This window comes from Rhagoletis zephyria, unplaced genomic scaffold (genome assembly GCF_001687245.7).
Source record: "Rhagoletis zephyria isolate East Lansing unplaced genomic scaffold, Rhagoletis_zephyria_1.1 Rzeph_scaffold_00039, whole genome shotgun sequence".
Classification (NCBI taxonomy): Eukaryota; Metazoa; Arthropoda; class Insecta; order Diptera; family Tephritidae; genus Rhagoletis; species Rhagoletis zephyria.
The window spans coordinates 39993-54529 of record NW_016157123.1 but is presented as its reverse complement, the minus strand read 5'-3'; the positions used below and the strand labels follow the sequence as shown (position 1 = coordinate 54529).

The window sequence follows — 14537 nt, the reverse complement described above, 5'->3', positions numbered from 1 at the left end:
ATCACCACCTATCGAAGACATAGAGCTTCGACTGACACGGCCAGGATATTGTAGCCGCCTCAACAGCTACTTGTATAGACTCGACCCCGATATCCCCAATGATTGTCCGGCATGTGGATAATCCCCGCTTGACACCAACCACCTCTTCGCATGTCAGCCCAATCCCCCCTCACGCTTTGGCCCGTCTAAACAGCTCGTTTCATGGGCAATCCGATGAATAGATTATTACATTCCGCAACTATGGGTGGACAACGACTGCGCTCACGAACCCAAAGAAGGACCATATGCAGGAGAACCAATCTGCCATCGGTATAAACAGCTACCTCAACTTCGCGAAGGAGAGTAGCAATTGGCGAAGTTCTTGGTATCGGTCCAAACCGACAAACGATTTAGTGTCAAATAAGAAGAAGTAGGATACCTATAGTATAAGTAAATAAATTTACCCAAATTCAATGGCTCATCGCATTTACAAAAGAAAGTGCCCTATGTATTTTAAATATTTGGTGATGTGCAATGCAACGCTGTACTCCCAGTTATTGAGAACGTAAATTAAATTTACGCTCTTTACCACTGTGCTGTCATCTTAAGCTGGAACTCCATAGACAAGCGTATACGTGCGTTTGCGTAAAAACTGAGCAACTCCAAAGTGTGTGCTTACAAACGTTTGACAGTTGTCATTTCGACAAGCTGATGCATCATACATACACACTTTTATACATATTTATAAAGAAAATGCTTACCAAGCCCCAAAAATTCTCTACCAAAATATGTATGTATATGGATTTATATATACATACCAAACGTATAGTGTAATTACCTTGAAGTTGGTTGTCTACGCAAGCAAATGCATGAAAGTTGAGAAAATTCAAACTTGTGCGCATTCGAATGCGTATGTATTCAAATTCATGTTCGAATTTTTGTCCGTTCTGTGCGTTTACGCGAGTACTTACGGAGTTCATCCCATAAGAACATGTCAATACAACTCGGCTGTCAAACGCACGCATACGCTTGCCTATGGAGTTCCAGCTTTAGGGATATAAAAAAAATATATCGATGTTTTTTGTCCCGCACGATGTATCGAATTTCTAATACCATAAAATTTGCTAAACATTTAATAATCCAAACAATTATTTAGAGGTTTCTTGAGAAATGAAGCAAAAGTGATGCCTCGATTGAAAAATTGGGCCAGAGTACAGGGAGAGACTTAATAAATGAATAAAGAAAACACTGAAAATCGGGACTTAATCGGGATAAATATGAAAAATCGGTAGACTTATATGTCCCTACTTTAACAAAATAGTTGCGTTCCAGATGCTTCACGATATTCACGAAATTCACGATTTGCAGGAACAGCCTTATGAACCTTATGGGAGGTGGTCACCTGGAACGACTTCCTGTAAAAACCTGCAAATCGTGAAGCATCTGCAACGCAATCGATACGAATGGTCACCGTATCTTTATTTTACAGGAGAGCGAAAAAACGAGCTATTATTTTAGAAATCTGTTGTTTTAATAACGTTTTTAAGATTTGTATGCATAAATCTCGATGCCTGGAGTTCAGGGTTACCCAATCTGATTTTTGCCACAGCGGCGATTTAAGTGGTTTTGCAACTGGTCGATGACCGGTTTTGCAAAAACATCGACGAGATGTATGTATGTATATTACTTTACTATTAAAAGCAAATTTGATTTTATATTTTATAAAGACATCACACTGCATATTTCGAAGCCATTGTGGACACTTTTGGTGTATTGCTCGTTTTCTATAGCACACTTATAGCGATTTGGGTTGAAAAAATTTCGATGCAATGAAGTAGGACATCGATATTTTCGGCACATGGATTTTTCCCACATCCGTAGGTCGTGCCAACATAAAACGTAAATATTAATTTACGCTCTCTGATGTCAAGAATGATGAGAAAAGATGTAAAGGAATACATGGATAAATAAGTACATAAATAAGTATTTTCACTGATGCTGCTGCTTTTGTTTTCGGGGAGGAGTATTGACCAACGCCAATAATAACCAACAGTAGCAGCTGGAGCCATAGCTTTGGAAGCGACCAACATAATATACATAAATCGTGACTGTTGTGAATATTTCACAGTCACCACCTAGTTAAGGGAATCAAATAAGGTGTAAAATAAAGTCAAAAAGAAACTGGTGAAAAGACATTGCGACAGATTGTCTGCCTTAGCGACCCTCGTCGCCTATTTGGCAACAGCAACATCGGCTGGGTGCTTTAACGGCAATGCTGTTGTGTTACCACGGTTTCGCAACTGACCAATGAGTCAGCCTAGCTGATTGATCCCAATCATCAAGCAAACAACCAGGGAATAATATATCTACACATGTACTTTAATAGACATCAAAAATCGAATACTGCCCATCGTCCATCATTACTGCCACTGTTGCACAAATAGAGTAACTATAATCAATTTTGTAAATGTTACTTTCATACAATCCCCCTTTTGCTAAGAACGCTGTTGACCTTGATAGCCAGGCGTAAATTGTGGATAAAGCTCTAAGTAACTAACCCGCTTTAGTTGTCGCTACATTTGCCGACCCACTGGCATTAACTGCGATGGGTAATTGTATGAATTGCTTCCAGACGTCGTCCGAAAGCGCGGGGGCACCGAACACTACTACTGCACCCATCTGCCAAAAACCACACGTTGAAGGTAAATACGGGAACTACCGTACAAATTTAGTGAATGAATTGCGTTCCGATATGCTTTCTTAACACGTTTTGTTACGGTGTTGATACGTTGAGAATTAAGAAAACCAATTCTATCAAAAACTTTCAATGGTTGTATTCGAAATTCCAAATTTTAGTACTGCACTTTAATTTCCTTTAGAAAATAAAAATTATGCTAATGCAAAAATAACATCACTAATACCACTTCAGAAACAGATGAACTGCTCTCGCCCAGAAGTCCACTCAAGAACGCAAACAATTGTGATACTAAGCGAAATAGTTTTAAGAAATCTTTGGTTCTGCTTAATGGAAATGCCGCCACCATGAGTGATATAATAACGACAGGTACTTATCCCAAAATATCCATTGTGGAAATAGCAAACGAGTTCAAACATGATTTCTTCTCTTTAATTCAGCTGTCAAGGAATCGCTGGAAGTTTCCGACAATACACTTAATCAGCTTTTTGAAGAATATAAAGATCCCGAAGAGGATATGATACTCACAGAAGGTATTGAACGCCTTTGTCATGACCTTAAATACCAGCCCGACGAATTTGCTATACTGGTGCTGGCCTGGTGTTTGGATGCATCTCAAATGTGTCGCTTTACAAAAGCAGAATTTATTGAGGGATTACACAAGATGTGTGCAGATACTATCGAAAAAATACGTATAAGACTGGAGCAAACAATTGAAATGCTCAAAGTGGACACGGAAATGTTCAAACAGCTCTATCGGTTCACATTTCGGTAAGGCATACTTTTGAAAAAAGATATTAATAATAACATCGAGGGCAATTTAAAACATGTAAAATTTTGCTCTAGCTTTGGTTTGGAGCCGGAGCAGCGCATTCTCTCGCTAGATATGGCCATCAGTCTATGGAAATTGGTGTTCACGGTGCACACGCCAGAACTGCTCAGTAATTGGATACATTTCCTGGAGCAGCACCCCAGCATACGTGGCATACCGAAAGATACTTGGAATATGTTTTTGAACTTCTCCGAGCAATGTGATATCAATAATTATGACGATACAGAGGCATGGCCGAGCTTATTTGACGATTTCGTCGATTACGAACGTTCGCGGATGACAACGCTTACCGAAGGGACAGAAAGTGAGGCAATGGCCGAAAGCAGTAATGGTGCGACGGCGATGGTTGGTGAGTCTGTAGGGGGCAGTCAGTTAGAGGCAAGTCTTGCAGCTGACGGTTATGTCGACGATGACAACAATAATGATGATTTTAGTCGACAACCACATCAGCATGCTATGCACGCACACCAATCGCAACTAGGGAAGACGGACACAAAAGCAAAAGCGGGCGTTCGCAACGCCAATGATGATATATTATAGTATTAAACACTTGCTCGTGGAACGACAAGTCGATCGATATTTAGCATTGATTTGATAATCGTTTTTATTTATTTTTTTTTTTTGCGAAGCAAACGCCTACGAAAAAAGGCTAGGGAAAAGAGAATTAACTGCATGACCGCCAAACATTTCGAAGACGATATTTGCATCTGCGTTTGCATAACGCGCTGCTCATTCGAAGATCTCTTTTTTTACTATTATTATTCTAATAAATACATATGTAATTATTACAGCTTATTTGTGCATTCATACGAGACTTGAATTTGAAGGAGGAGCACTTTTCCAGTGAGTAATGTGGGGTGCGTTAGAGTTAGATTTAATTTTAAACCAATTCGTTGCCTATAAACAATAGTTTTACTTTATATTTCATCACCATTTGATTATATTGTGTGTGGCAGATACCCGACACATTCGAACAGGCAATATACAACTCATTTGTAATTACTTATTATGTACATTTCAATTAGAAATATTTGGGATAGGCAATGCATATAAATTTTAAGAAAAGTTACGTGCCTCATGAACATTTTTAAATACTTGGTTTCCTTCCGTTACAACCTTTGTTGATAAGCTGAGTGTATGTTAGCTTAATTTTGCAAATTTAGTTGATTATCAAAATTGTATAAGTATTTTGAAAGGCTTTATTTAAAATGCACATAATATTTTTATTTAATGAAAAAAAACCGACATGAGTTTATGTATCTAATGCACATATTCGATTTTCATTAGTAGTTTTCAATGCACCACATATACATAGATACTTATTTAGTTGAACTCTGATAATATAATCATTAATGTATACCATTTTAATTTATACATAAATAAACAATTATTTTGATAAATTTTTACTCCGACTGATTTCATTTTGTATTCATATTGGTTAAAGAGTTTAGATAATAATTGGATAATTTGTTTATAAACTGCGTGAATTACACTTTTTTCTAGTTGATGCCGTGCCTGTGCTTTTTTTGAAATGGAAATTGTCGATGATTGTTTTTTACGCGTTAAGCGTAGATGTATATGCGTGTAAAAAACAACACGGCTATAATTTTAAATGTAAAAATTACATTTTGTGAAACAGAAGATAATTTTGTATGTACTTATTACTTGCTACAGAAATATTCAATAACATTTAACTAAAAGTGGCCATTGAGTTAGAATAGTAGGTATGTACATATATATGTATGTATATTTCTTTTGATATTTAAAAAATTCAACGTGCATTAGCCTAGAAATATAAAAAAAAATACATTTTCTACTGCAAAAAAAAACATACCAAAGCTTAAAAAGGGTCAAAAATCGGGTTTCACACAAAATCGGGTTTCATATATAACACAAATCGCTTATTTGGTCTCATGGAATATGGTTAAAAAACATACTAAATTGTGGAAATGTATCCAGTATAACCAATATTTTCAAAATGGTTTCATTGGTAAAACCCTAAAATTCTTTTTATATACTTACCTATTAGATTACTTAAACTTGGTTTTGAATAAGGGCTAAACATATACAGAAAAAGTGGATCTTACAGAAATTAGCCTTTAAAAGTCGTATTTTGTATTTGTTGGTTTCTTGATTCTTGATATTCAAACTAGCTCAGCTCAGCTTAGTTATCAAAATAATAAAAAATTGCAAAATGAAGCTCAAAATGTAAGCTTGATGTATGTACAGATGTGGTGTCACTGTACAAAGATTCTTACATTTTATAAATGATTTTTCGCATGTAAGCGTGGTAATTAATAATTAATTCGTACTTATCATATAATTAAATACATATATTTGAACTTAAACCTAGCTAAGACTACATTTAATTGTATGTATATAAGTGTAGATTTGACAAAATTATCAGCTTAGTTTACCATAATGGCTGAAGACTTCACTTCGTATTAAACAATGCTCGGATTATATGGGAGTAAAACAATTAATGGAGCTAAAAAAAATAAGCTAAATGATAATATTTTGATTGAGTAAGTAGTCGATTGATGTGGATTAATAAATTTAATAACTACATATTTAAAAATAAGAAACGCCAACCTTAAACAACAATTGAGAAACAAACTTGTAACAAAAAAAAAATAAAGATTATAAACAATTGTACAAATAAAGTTTGTGTTTAAATTTATTTTGAAATTCTGTAACGTTTCTAATTTAAAAACGTTTCAGTTCTTTTATATCATATGAATAAATTTAATAATTAATTTTTGAAGTTTCTTTAAGAAGTCTAATCTTATGTCAGATTGGCGTTCAATGGGTTAAATTGCGTCGTCTCCATAAGAAGTGCGCACTTTGACAAGCGCCGACCAGTCGCCTCTTTAGCTCAGTGGCAGAGCACTGGTCTTGTAAACCAGGGGTCGTGAGTTCAATCCTCACAGGAGGCAACATCGAAGTTTTTTTATATATTATTTTATTTAAAATAATTTATATATTAAATAATTAGTACAACTTTTCTTATGCTCAACTATGCTTTTATAAAATTTCAACAGCAAATTTTTATTTATTGATATTTTCACATCTCTTTAGCTACGCGTGTATTGACGAAATACATATGGGAAAAGCTCCAGAATTGAGTCGAGCAATTTGCAGTTGTAGAAGTACTGTATTATGCCGAACATGATTTTAGCGGAAATTGAAAGCTCTCTAATTTTAATGTTGAAATATTTTGTATGGCAACATTGTTCTAACTTCGTTATATTAAGTAGTAACTTTGGCACCACTAGCTGTATGCCTCTTTAGCTCAGTGGCAGAGCACTGGTCTTGTAAACCAGGGGTCGTGAGTTCAATCCTCACAGGAGGCAACAGAAACTTTTTTATCAATTTAATTTGCATTTATTATTTTATTCAATTCTTCATTTTCTTATGCGAAAATTATTATACACAATATGTACATGCATCTGGAACTTACAATACATATGGCCATGCATGCATCAGTATATTTAGCCAGCCACATATCGTTCCTGCACAGGGTGTCCAGACTGTTAAAAAAAGCGCAATTAAACTGAAAAAAATTGCCAAAAATCGCCTTTTTTTAAATAAAATTCATGAAATCGATTTAACAAGTTATTAATTTTACAAATTAGAACACTTGTTATATATATAGAAACTATTAGCGTTCATACATATAAAACTTTATTCGAACTATTGAATTAAGGCTTTCCAACCTCATCCTATTTCGAATCTTAGTTTTTGTTGAACTCACTACGGATAAAACGCGCTCAACAAAGCATGTGAGTGCGGCAAGGATAATAATATGAATTTACTTATATTTCCAAACATTTATTGCCTGTTGCGGTTTTCGCTCCGTAAGCAATTATTCCAAATTCTTCAGAGTCGGATGGAATGGTTCTGAGAAAAGTTATTCCATGCGAAAGTTAAAAAACAAGATTTAAATATTCAGTTTCCGCTGCTTTTCTTTCCTTCAAAGTCTAATAGTGAATTGGCAGGTCCCTGAAACTCGCCCTCGTGTGATTCACACACTTTTCTGGTGACAAAATCAAAGCTTTTTTAAAAGTATTTAATTGACTAGGTAATTGTTTCAAAAGTTCTTCGATTAGAGTGATTAAACATTTTTGACAGTATTTTAATATGCTTCTTAAGTGAAGTTTATCACGCAGTTCATCTCTCTGTCCCTCTTCTTTAAAATTATCGTGGAGAACTAATGGCGTTATTCATAAAAAATAAAGTAGGTTTTAAAGTGACGTTTTCATACATTTTTCAATTTATAAACCTTTTTTAAAGCTACTTTATTTTTTATGAGTAGGGCTGTAAGTTTTGTATACTTTTTATTATTATACAAAATTTATTTAAAGGGAAAAAATCGCCAAAAATCGCCAATGGCGATTTCCTAAATTTTTACGCGCAAATATCAAAAAAAGATCGCCAAATTGGCGCGAAATCGCCAAATCTGGACTATCTGTTCCTGCATGAAAAAGTGTCAAGTCCACTTTTGAAATTGTTCTGGAGACGAATAATCAATGTCATTTTGCATCAAAAACTAAATTTTGAAAAAAAAGTGGGTTCGGCACCTTGCATCATATGCAACAGACCGCGTTTACTGCGGCGTCGTTCGCGAATCTTTCAATCGTGGTTTTCTACGTTTGGTTTTACACTGGCTTCTAAACTAACTTTTAATTTGGCGTTTGACTGTCACTGTAAATAAAAACCAAAAAAATGTGTGCTTTCTCAGCAAGAGCTTAAATACAGCAATTGGCGCCGCGGTGAGCATGTGCCTCTTTAGCTCAGTGGCAGAGCACTGGTCTTGTAAACCAGGGGTCGTGAGTTCAATCCTCACAGGAGGCAATGAGTGATCGACAGTAAACAACGACACTCGTCGCTAGACTTTTTTTTAAGGCATTGCTGAGAGTTGTTACATAAGCTTCGCATGTAAGCGGTTACCCAACGCACAGCATTACATATGCACGCAGAAGTCTGTTGGTTTTTGATTTTTATGTAAAAGTGGTATAGCCAGAACAGAGAACGTTCTCTGATAAAACTGCTATATTTCATAACAAATGTGTATATACTTACAGCCCGATTCTGTGCACTTAATAAATTCAATATTTTTATAAATTGACAATTTTCGATTATTTATCAAAAAACGCCAGTTCTAGCAAAGAAGTTTAAATCTATTTTCTTGATAAATTATCAAGATTGAAAATGCTATTGACAATTATAATAATTTTTTTTATTAGAAAATATTTTTCTATCAATTAATTACTGCATGTGCCGGTATTCTCGTTTTCGTTGTTGGTGTTTCCGACACGGTAGGAGTATGATGTAATGTGGAACGATTTTTCGTCATCTTTTGGCAAATTTGTTTTGGAGACAAACCGGTTTCGGCGTTGTGCCATCTTCAGTGTCATTTTTCGTTCGGAATGTGCCGATATTTGAACCTGCGACTAACGGAATAATAGCACCGACATACAAAAAAGTGGCGGAAATTTCGAGCTATTTTTTCGGTTTTTTCATAATTTACTGTACGTGTCAAACGGACCTCAGGTTCGGATTCTGTGGGTCGAAATACATGTCGGTAGGTGGGACTGGTAAAAAGCACGCGAAATTTTTTTTTGTGCCGGAATAATCAAAACCATTTGTGGACCTTACCAAAAATTGCCAGATGGCAGAATTTTTATACTATTTTTACTATAGAATTCAAAATGTATCTCAAACATTCGAAATTTGTTTCAGAAGTGCAGCCCGTGGTGCTGCCACTGTAATTCAAATATTTCCAGTATTCGAATATGAGATGACTCTAATTTTATCGTAGTAAATTTGTAGAAGTGTCAGTAGTGCTGCCACTGAAACTCGAAGGGTTTTTATAATTACGCACAGGCAAAACATAATTCATTTCTTTCTAGTAATGCAAATAGATGTTTGGTTGCAAAAGTTACCAAAATAAAATAAAATTTACCAAGTTACCAAATCGTTTAAAAGTTACCAATTTTGGTAGAAAGTTACCAATTGTGGCAACCATGCTGGCGAATTTAGATTTTCGCCGCGGTCCGGCTGAATGTCAAAATGATGTGTTTGTTGTGAACAACACTGACACATATGGCTGTTTTATCGCTATCGATATTTAAAAAATCCTTAATCGTAATTATTTGTATACTTCATACGCCTATAACTAAGTATTCATGTATTTCAATTCTTAATAGCAAGTGGATAAATGTTTATTAAAAATAAAGGCCGGTCCACATAGAACTTTGGCGTTGGCTTTGGCGTTGGCGTTGATTAACAGCTGACTATGAATACACACAATTATATGGACATGTCCACATATCAACGGCAACGCCAACGCCAAAGCTAACGCCCACAAAAAGATGGGCATCTCTCATCTTTTTGCGCGCGTTGTCAATCAGCTGTTGCAAATAAATAAAATTATGTGAAATATTTTTAATTTTTAATCAAATGTAGGTAAGAAATATCAAGTTTCATGCAATTATTGATATGAAATATTAATTTATCTGTCGTTAGTATTTAAATCTAGTGCTCAAAGCATTCGCTGCCAAGCGTTGATTGTAGCAAGCATACTTTTAACGTGCGTTCTGTCAAACTAACGCCAAAGCCAAAGCCAACGCGAAAGTTCTATGTGGACCGGCCTTAAATAATTAACGTCTCATAATCTTGCCCGAAATTACTATTCTGATCGCGACAACATTATTATCGATTTTCTGCTACAGTCATAGAGAAGGAATGTGCAGTCAATATTGATCGAAGTTGTTTTGTCGATTAAAACATCACCAATCAACAGCACTATCCAAGAAAACTTTGCAACTGATGTGAATCACAGGAAATTGCAAAAATAAAATAGCTTACAACGAACGATTTTTGCAGCAAATAAATTTTTTGTCTACATTGTCTAGTGGAGTTCAGACTGGCGCAGAGATAGCACAAGTGTCCAAACGGCAGGCGAAGTGAAGATATTTGTGGCGTAGGACCTTGAAAATGGTTTCAGTGTCAGCGACAGCCTCATACAATTGTAGTGATTCAGTGATTTTATGATCAGTACAAAAGTCCAGCATCGAGGCTTTCTAATTCACAAAACAATCGAAAACTAGTGAAGTTTTCAATGCTTGTCATAGTTTACATTGGAAAAGGAAGAATTTAATGTGAATTTTAGTAATTCGAGAGGTTACAACAACAAAAAGGCAAAGCATTTTGCGGTACCAACAATAGGGATGCCCTGCGAATCGTGCCATGTACAATTCACGGTATTTCGCCGGAAGCGCAGCTGCGCGGATTGCAAGTATGCATATATATGTACATATGTTTTAAGTTGATATTGTATGTATTTTTAATAACAAATTCTAATTGGTCCTTTTTATTCAGGCGATTTTATTGCAGTAATTGCTTATCGACGACCAAACGTCTCACATCTAAAAATGCTCATATATCATTGGGTGTGCAATTGTGTAAGCGATGTGTGATTTTTGCCAAGCGTCCATTGCTGCGCACTGATTTGCTACAATTGAAGCCAAAAGATCTAATATTCTATCTTCAATCCAAGCATATTTCAACGACGGGCTGTGTTGAAAAGGATGAACTGGTAGGTTTAGTATTGTCCCATGTGCATCAAGTTGACGCAGCTGGTGGTGAATCGGATAATGGTAGCACCCGCAGCTATCCTGATCCATCATCAAACTCATTTGAAGGATTGAAACAGACGTGCCAAAACTTTTTCACTAGCATTACTGAAAATATTAGTGATACCCTTAATACGTTCGACAATAAAAGCACACCGAAGACAGGCGAAGAAACTAGGGAAGGGCCGCGCTCAGGGCGAGGTTCGACAGACAGTGCAACGATGCACATTTTCGATCAACCTAGAGTTTCAACACGGGAGATACCTACATACGCTAGTTATCAACAGCAAAGCAATAACAACCATAACGTACAACAGTCAACGATTACAACGACGCCAAATACATGGACAACACTTTCCACACCAATAACAACAATATCGGCAACAACTGTGAATGAAGTATCGCCCACATTCGTCAGTAGCACCACATCATCTGTAACCACTAAGGACAGCAGTCAATCCTCTGTTAGTCCTGAAATCAGTATTAGCTCACTTGATCGTGCCGAGGCGGAAGAGCATCCACTGGCTTCGACTTCGAATAGCCAACGCATTGGGTTGACTCGACAGCAAGCGGGCGAACAAAATTCCGACTGTGAATGCTCCGATGATGAACTGATAGCGACTTTCAGTGGCCGCTCTTTGGCACGTAAATCCGAGGCTGACCTAGTTAATAAAGAAACGCTTAAACCAGTCGAACCAGATGAATGCACAGGTAATAAATCCAGAGCAAGTACAGATATAAACTGCGCTGAAATGTCTTCGCAATCATCATTTGAAGAATTGGGTGCGATTGGTGGTATATCGGATGAGAGTAAAGCTGCCACTGACACCAACAGCAGCAATATGGAGCATTGGCAAATCCTAGACAACGCTGCGCTTCAAACTCTCGGAAGCCCCGTTGCCGAACAGAGCTTAACGGTGGCGTGTGTTCCCGCTGCTCCGGCAACAAGTACTAATTTGCTCACTGAGGAAAATGACTCAGATCCACCAAAAGATTTGCAGGTAGCGGTGTCATTACTACGGCAGGAAGAGGCGTTGTCTCAGACACCGACTGCGCCGCAACGCTTAAAAAAAGTAACACGTCGTCGTTCGGATAGTTACCTCAACAGACAGCGTCAGCGAGCGACTAGCGAAGACGATTCTCCAACGTGCAACACTGCACGTAAAGCGCCAATGACACTGGTTGAACAGGATGCAGAGCAAGCCGATAATGCGGGCCATTCAGAGGTGGGAGGAAAAGATATTAGTTTAAAAGGTGCTGGTAGCTGTCAACGTTGTGGTAAACATAAGGCAACACTACGTAAACAAGTGGAAAAGATGCGTCGTCATTTGGAAAGTGCTCAATTGTCGGAAGCAGAAATTAAAAAAGAGCTTCAAGATTTTCTTAGTTACCTCGAGCTGCGCACCAAGTCAATGGAGTGCTCAGATACGGAAACAGTGGGCTCGTCATTGAGCGGTAGGAATTTCGCACAATCACCGGAAAGTCGACAATCTCAAACACAACAATTCAATTTTTGGGAAGGGGCAAGTATGCCACATTGGGAATATCAGTTGGACGATAATGAGGGTATTCATGTATATGCGGGTTCACCTTCGGAAGGGGGCGATTATAATGGTCGGCCGTCACGCTTTATTAATCTGGATGACTTCCAAAATATGTGAGTTGAAATTGAGTTTAACAAAAAAAAATAGTTGACGAGCGCATTTTTATATGATAAGTAATCAACATATATATTCTTAATGTTTTTAATATCATGTTTGTAGTAACGACCTTGAAGGTTTATCAGTGAAGCAATTGAAAGAGATTTTAATGCTAAATCGGGTTGACTACAAAGGTTGCTGCGAGAAGCAAGAACTTCTTGATCGTGTTCAACGTCTTTGGAAAAACCTCAAATCGGCACCGGGTACGAATATTCAATAATTATCTGTTTCATTCCTTAAATTTCCTATTCGAATGATTTCAATATTTCCACAGCTGTCGATAAGTTGCCAACCGATGAACTCTGCAAGATTTGTATGGATGCCCCGATAGAGTGTGTTATACTTGAGTGTGGACACATGGCTACTTGTACAAACTGTGGCAAAGTTCTTAGCGAATGTCCTATTTGTCGTCAATATATTGTGCGGGTAGTAAGGTTCTTTCGAGCGTAATTGCGTGTTGTGCATAAGGGAAAATGTATAATGAGCCATACTTTATCATAAAAAGAGCTCTTGAAATGCTGATTTAGTCATAAATATACGCCATGCGAAAAACATTGTTTTAGGCTAATTAATTTTCCCTCGTATTTACTTCATTCGTATTTTCAACTCTTAAGTGACCTAATGCAGTTATGGGCGGTCAATAGCAACAGCAAATTGCAAATAACAAAACTATGCAAAGTATGACGGCAGAAGAGGATACTCCTCACTATCCGCAGTTAAGTACTGCACACAACCGATTCAATTTCCTAGAAATCGCTAGCTTAAGGTAGCATAACAAAAGCAACATTATCTAATTATTGTTTTCGGATTGTTAAAATAGGATTTTAAGTTTAAAACATCATTTGTGAATGAATTCTATTTTATGTTAACATTTTTCATTTACCTTGCCTTTTTAACTAATCCAAATAACAAATGTTTTTTTTTTAGTTTTGTGTTACGCTTGCAAATGTGTGTTTTTTTTACTATTCGCTTTATTTATTTGCTCAGCAATTATACTTTTGGATCCCCTAAGTGCAGTCCACAATAAAATAAGAGTCCTACCATTTAATGGCGGTGCACTCATTGTGATGTCAAATAATATTAATATATATAACTTAACATGAATATATCCTATCTCTACATATATTTAGTTAGGACTTAAAACGTAGTCAGTCAGTATCTTGTTAATCGTAATTTTTCCGCAATGTTTATGTACAAGTGTACATATGTAATGAATACGTATGTATATATAAATTAAAAAAAAATTTACGAGTACAATTTTTTTGTGTAATCAGTCTGCTAATTGAATGCATTCCCGATAGGTCCAGTGTATGCATTATAATACAAGAAATAAATTAAAACTAGAAAACAATAGAAAAACATGTACGTGCATAGTTCTTATTACATATGACTGTGTATAATAATAAATGACAAATACTTATATACATACAATAAATACATATAACTGGATTATATTATACATACGGATTGATTGTTTTTTTCTGTTTTCTATTTACTTTTTTATGATAGCGCAATTTTTACCTCAAACTCACGACTAATATATCTATATTCACCAGAAAATATTTTACAAAGAAAATACATAAGAGCTGAGATTTTACAAAAACATAAGTCGGGTTATCGCGTCAGTAATGAATTGATTGTAAAAAGTAAATTTGATCAAAAGCTTACAAAGAAATTATAAAGTACGAATAGCT

The 14537-nt window shown here is 36.2% G+C and overlaps 2 protein-coding genes and 3 non-coding genes across 7 annotated transcripts; all 5 read left to right on the top strand.

The window, feature by feature from the left end:
- The first annotated feature begins 1872 nt into the window (after positions 1-1872).
- Positions 1873-4074, top strand: SCCRO3 (defective in cullin neddylation 1 domain containing SCCRO3). 3 transcript variants are annotated; one of them, XM_017620576.1, is made up of 5 exons: positions 1873-2424; positions 2500-2681; positions 2909-3043; positions 3115-3445; positions 3521-4046. In XM_017620576.1, exons 2-5 carry the CDS (start codon positions 2585-2587, stop codon positions 4044-4046), a joined length of 1089 nt encoding a protein of 362 aa, XP_017476065.1. In that variant the 5' UTR covers positions 1873-2424; positions 2500-2584. The 3 variants fall into 3 exon arrangements, with proteins under 3 accessions (XP_017476065.1, XP_017476059.1, XP_017476072.1); XM_017620570.1 differs by having other exon boundaries at positions 2480-2681; XM_017620583.1 differs by lacking the exon at positions 1873-2424 and having other exon boundaries at positions 2585-2681; positions 3521-4074.
- Positions 4075-6370: 2296 nt separating this feature from the next.
- On the top strand, positions 6371-6442 carry TRNAT-UGU (transfer RNA threonine (anticodon UGU)). Its single transcript has one exon. It is a non-coding gene; the product is annotated as a tRNA-Thr (tRNA).
- A 345-nt stretch (positions 6443-6787) lies between these two features.
- On the top strand, positions 6788-6859 carry TRNAT-UGU (transfer RNA threonine (anticodon UGU)). Its single transcript has one exon. It is a non-coding gene; the product is annotated as a tRNA-Thr (tRNA).
- Positions 6860-8288: 1429 nt separating this feature from the next.
- TRNAT-UGU (transfer RNA threonine (anticodon UGU)) lies at positions 8289-8360 on the top strand. The gene has a single exon. It is a non-coding gene; the product is annotated as a tRNA-Thr (tRNA).
- A 1927-nt stretch (positions 8361-10287) lies between these two features.
- On the top strand, positions 10288-14287 carry LOC108366198 (cell wall protein DAN4). The gene is made up of 4 exons (XM_017620518.1): positions 10288-10806; positions 10890-12800; positions 12907-13046; positions 13118-14287. Exons 1-4 carry the CDS (start codon positions 10739-10741, stop codon positions 13291-13293), a joined length of 2295 nt encoding a protein of 764 aa, XP_017476007.1. The 5' UTR covers positions 10288-10738; the 3' UTR covers positions 13294-14287.
- The last annotated feature ends 250 nt before the right edge of the window (positions 14288-14537 follow it).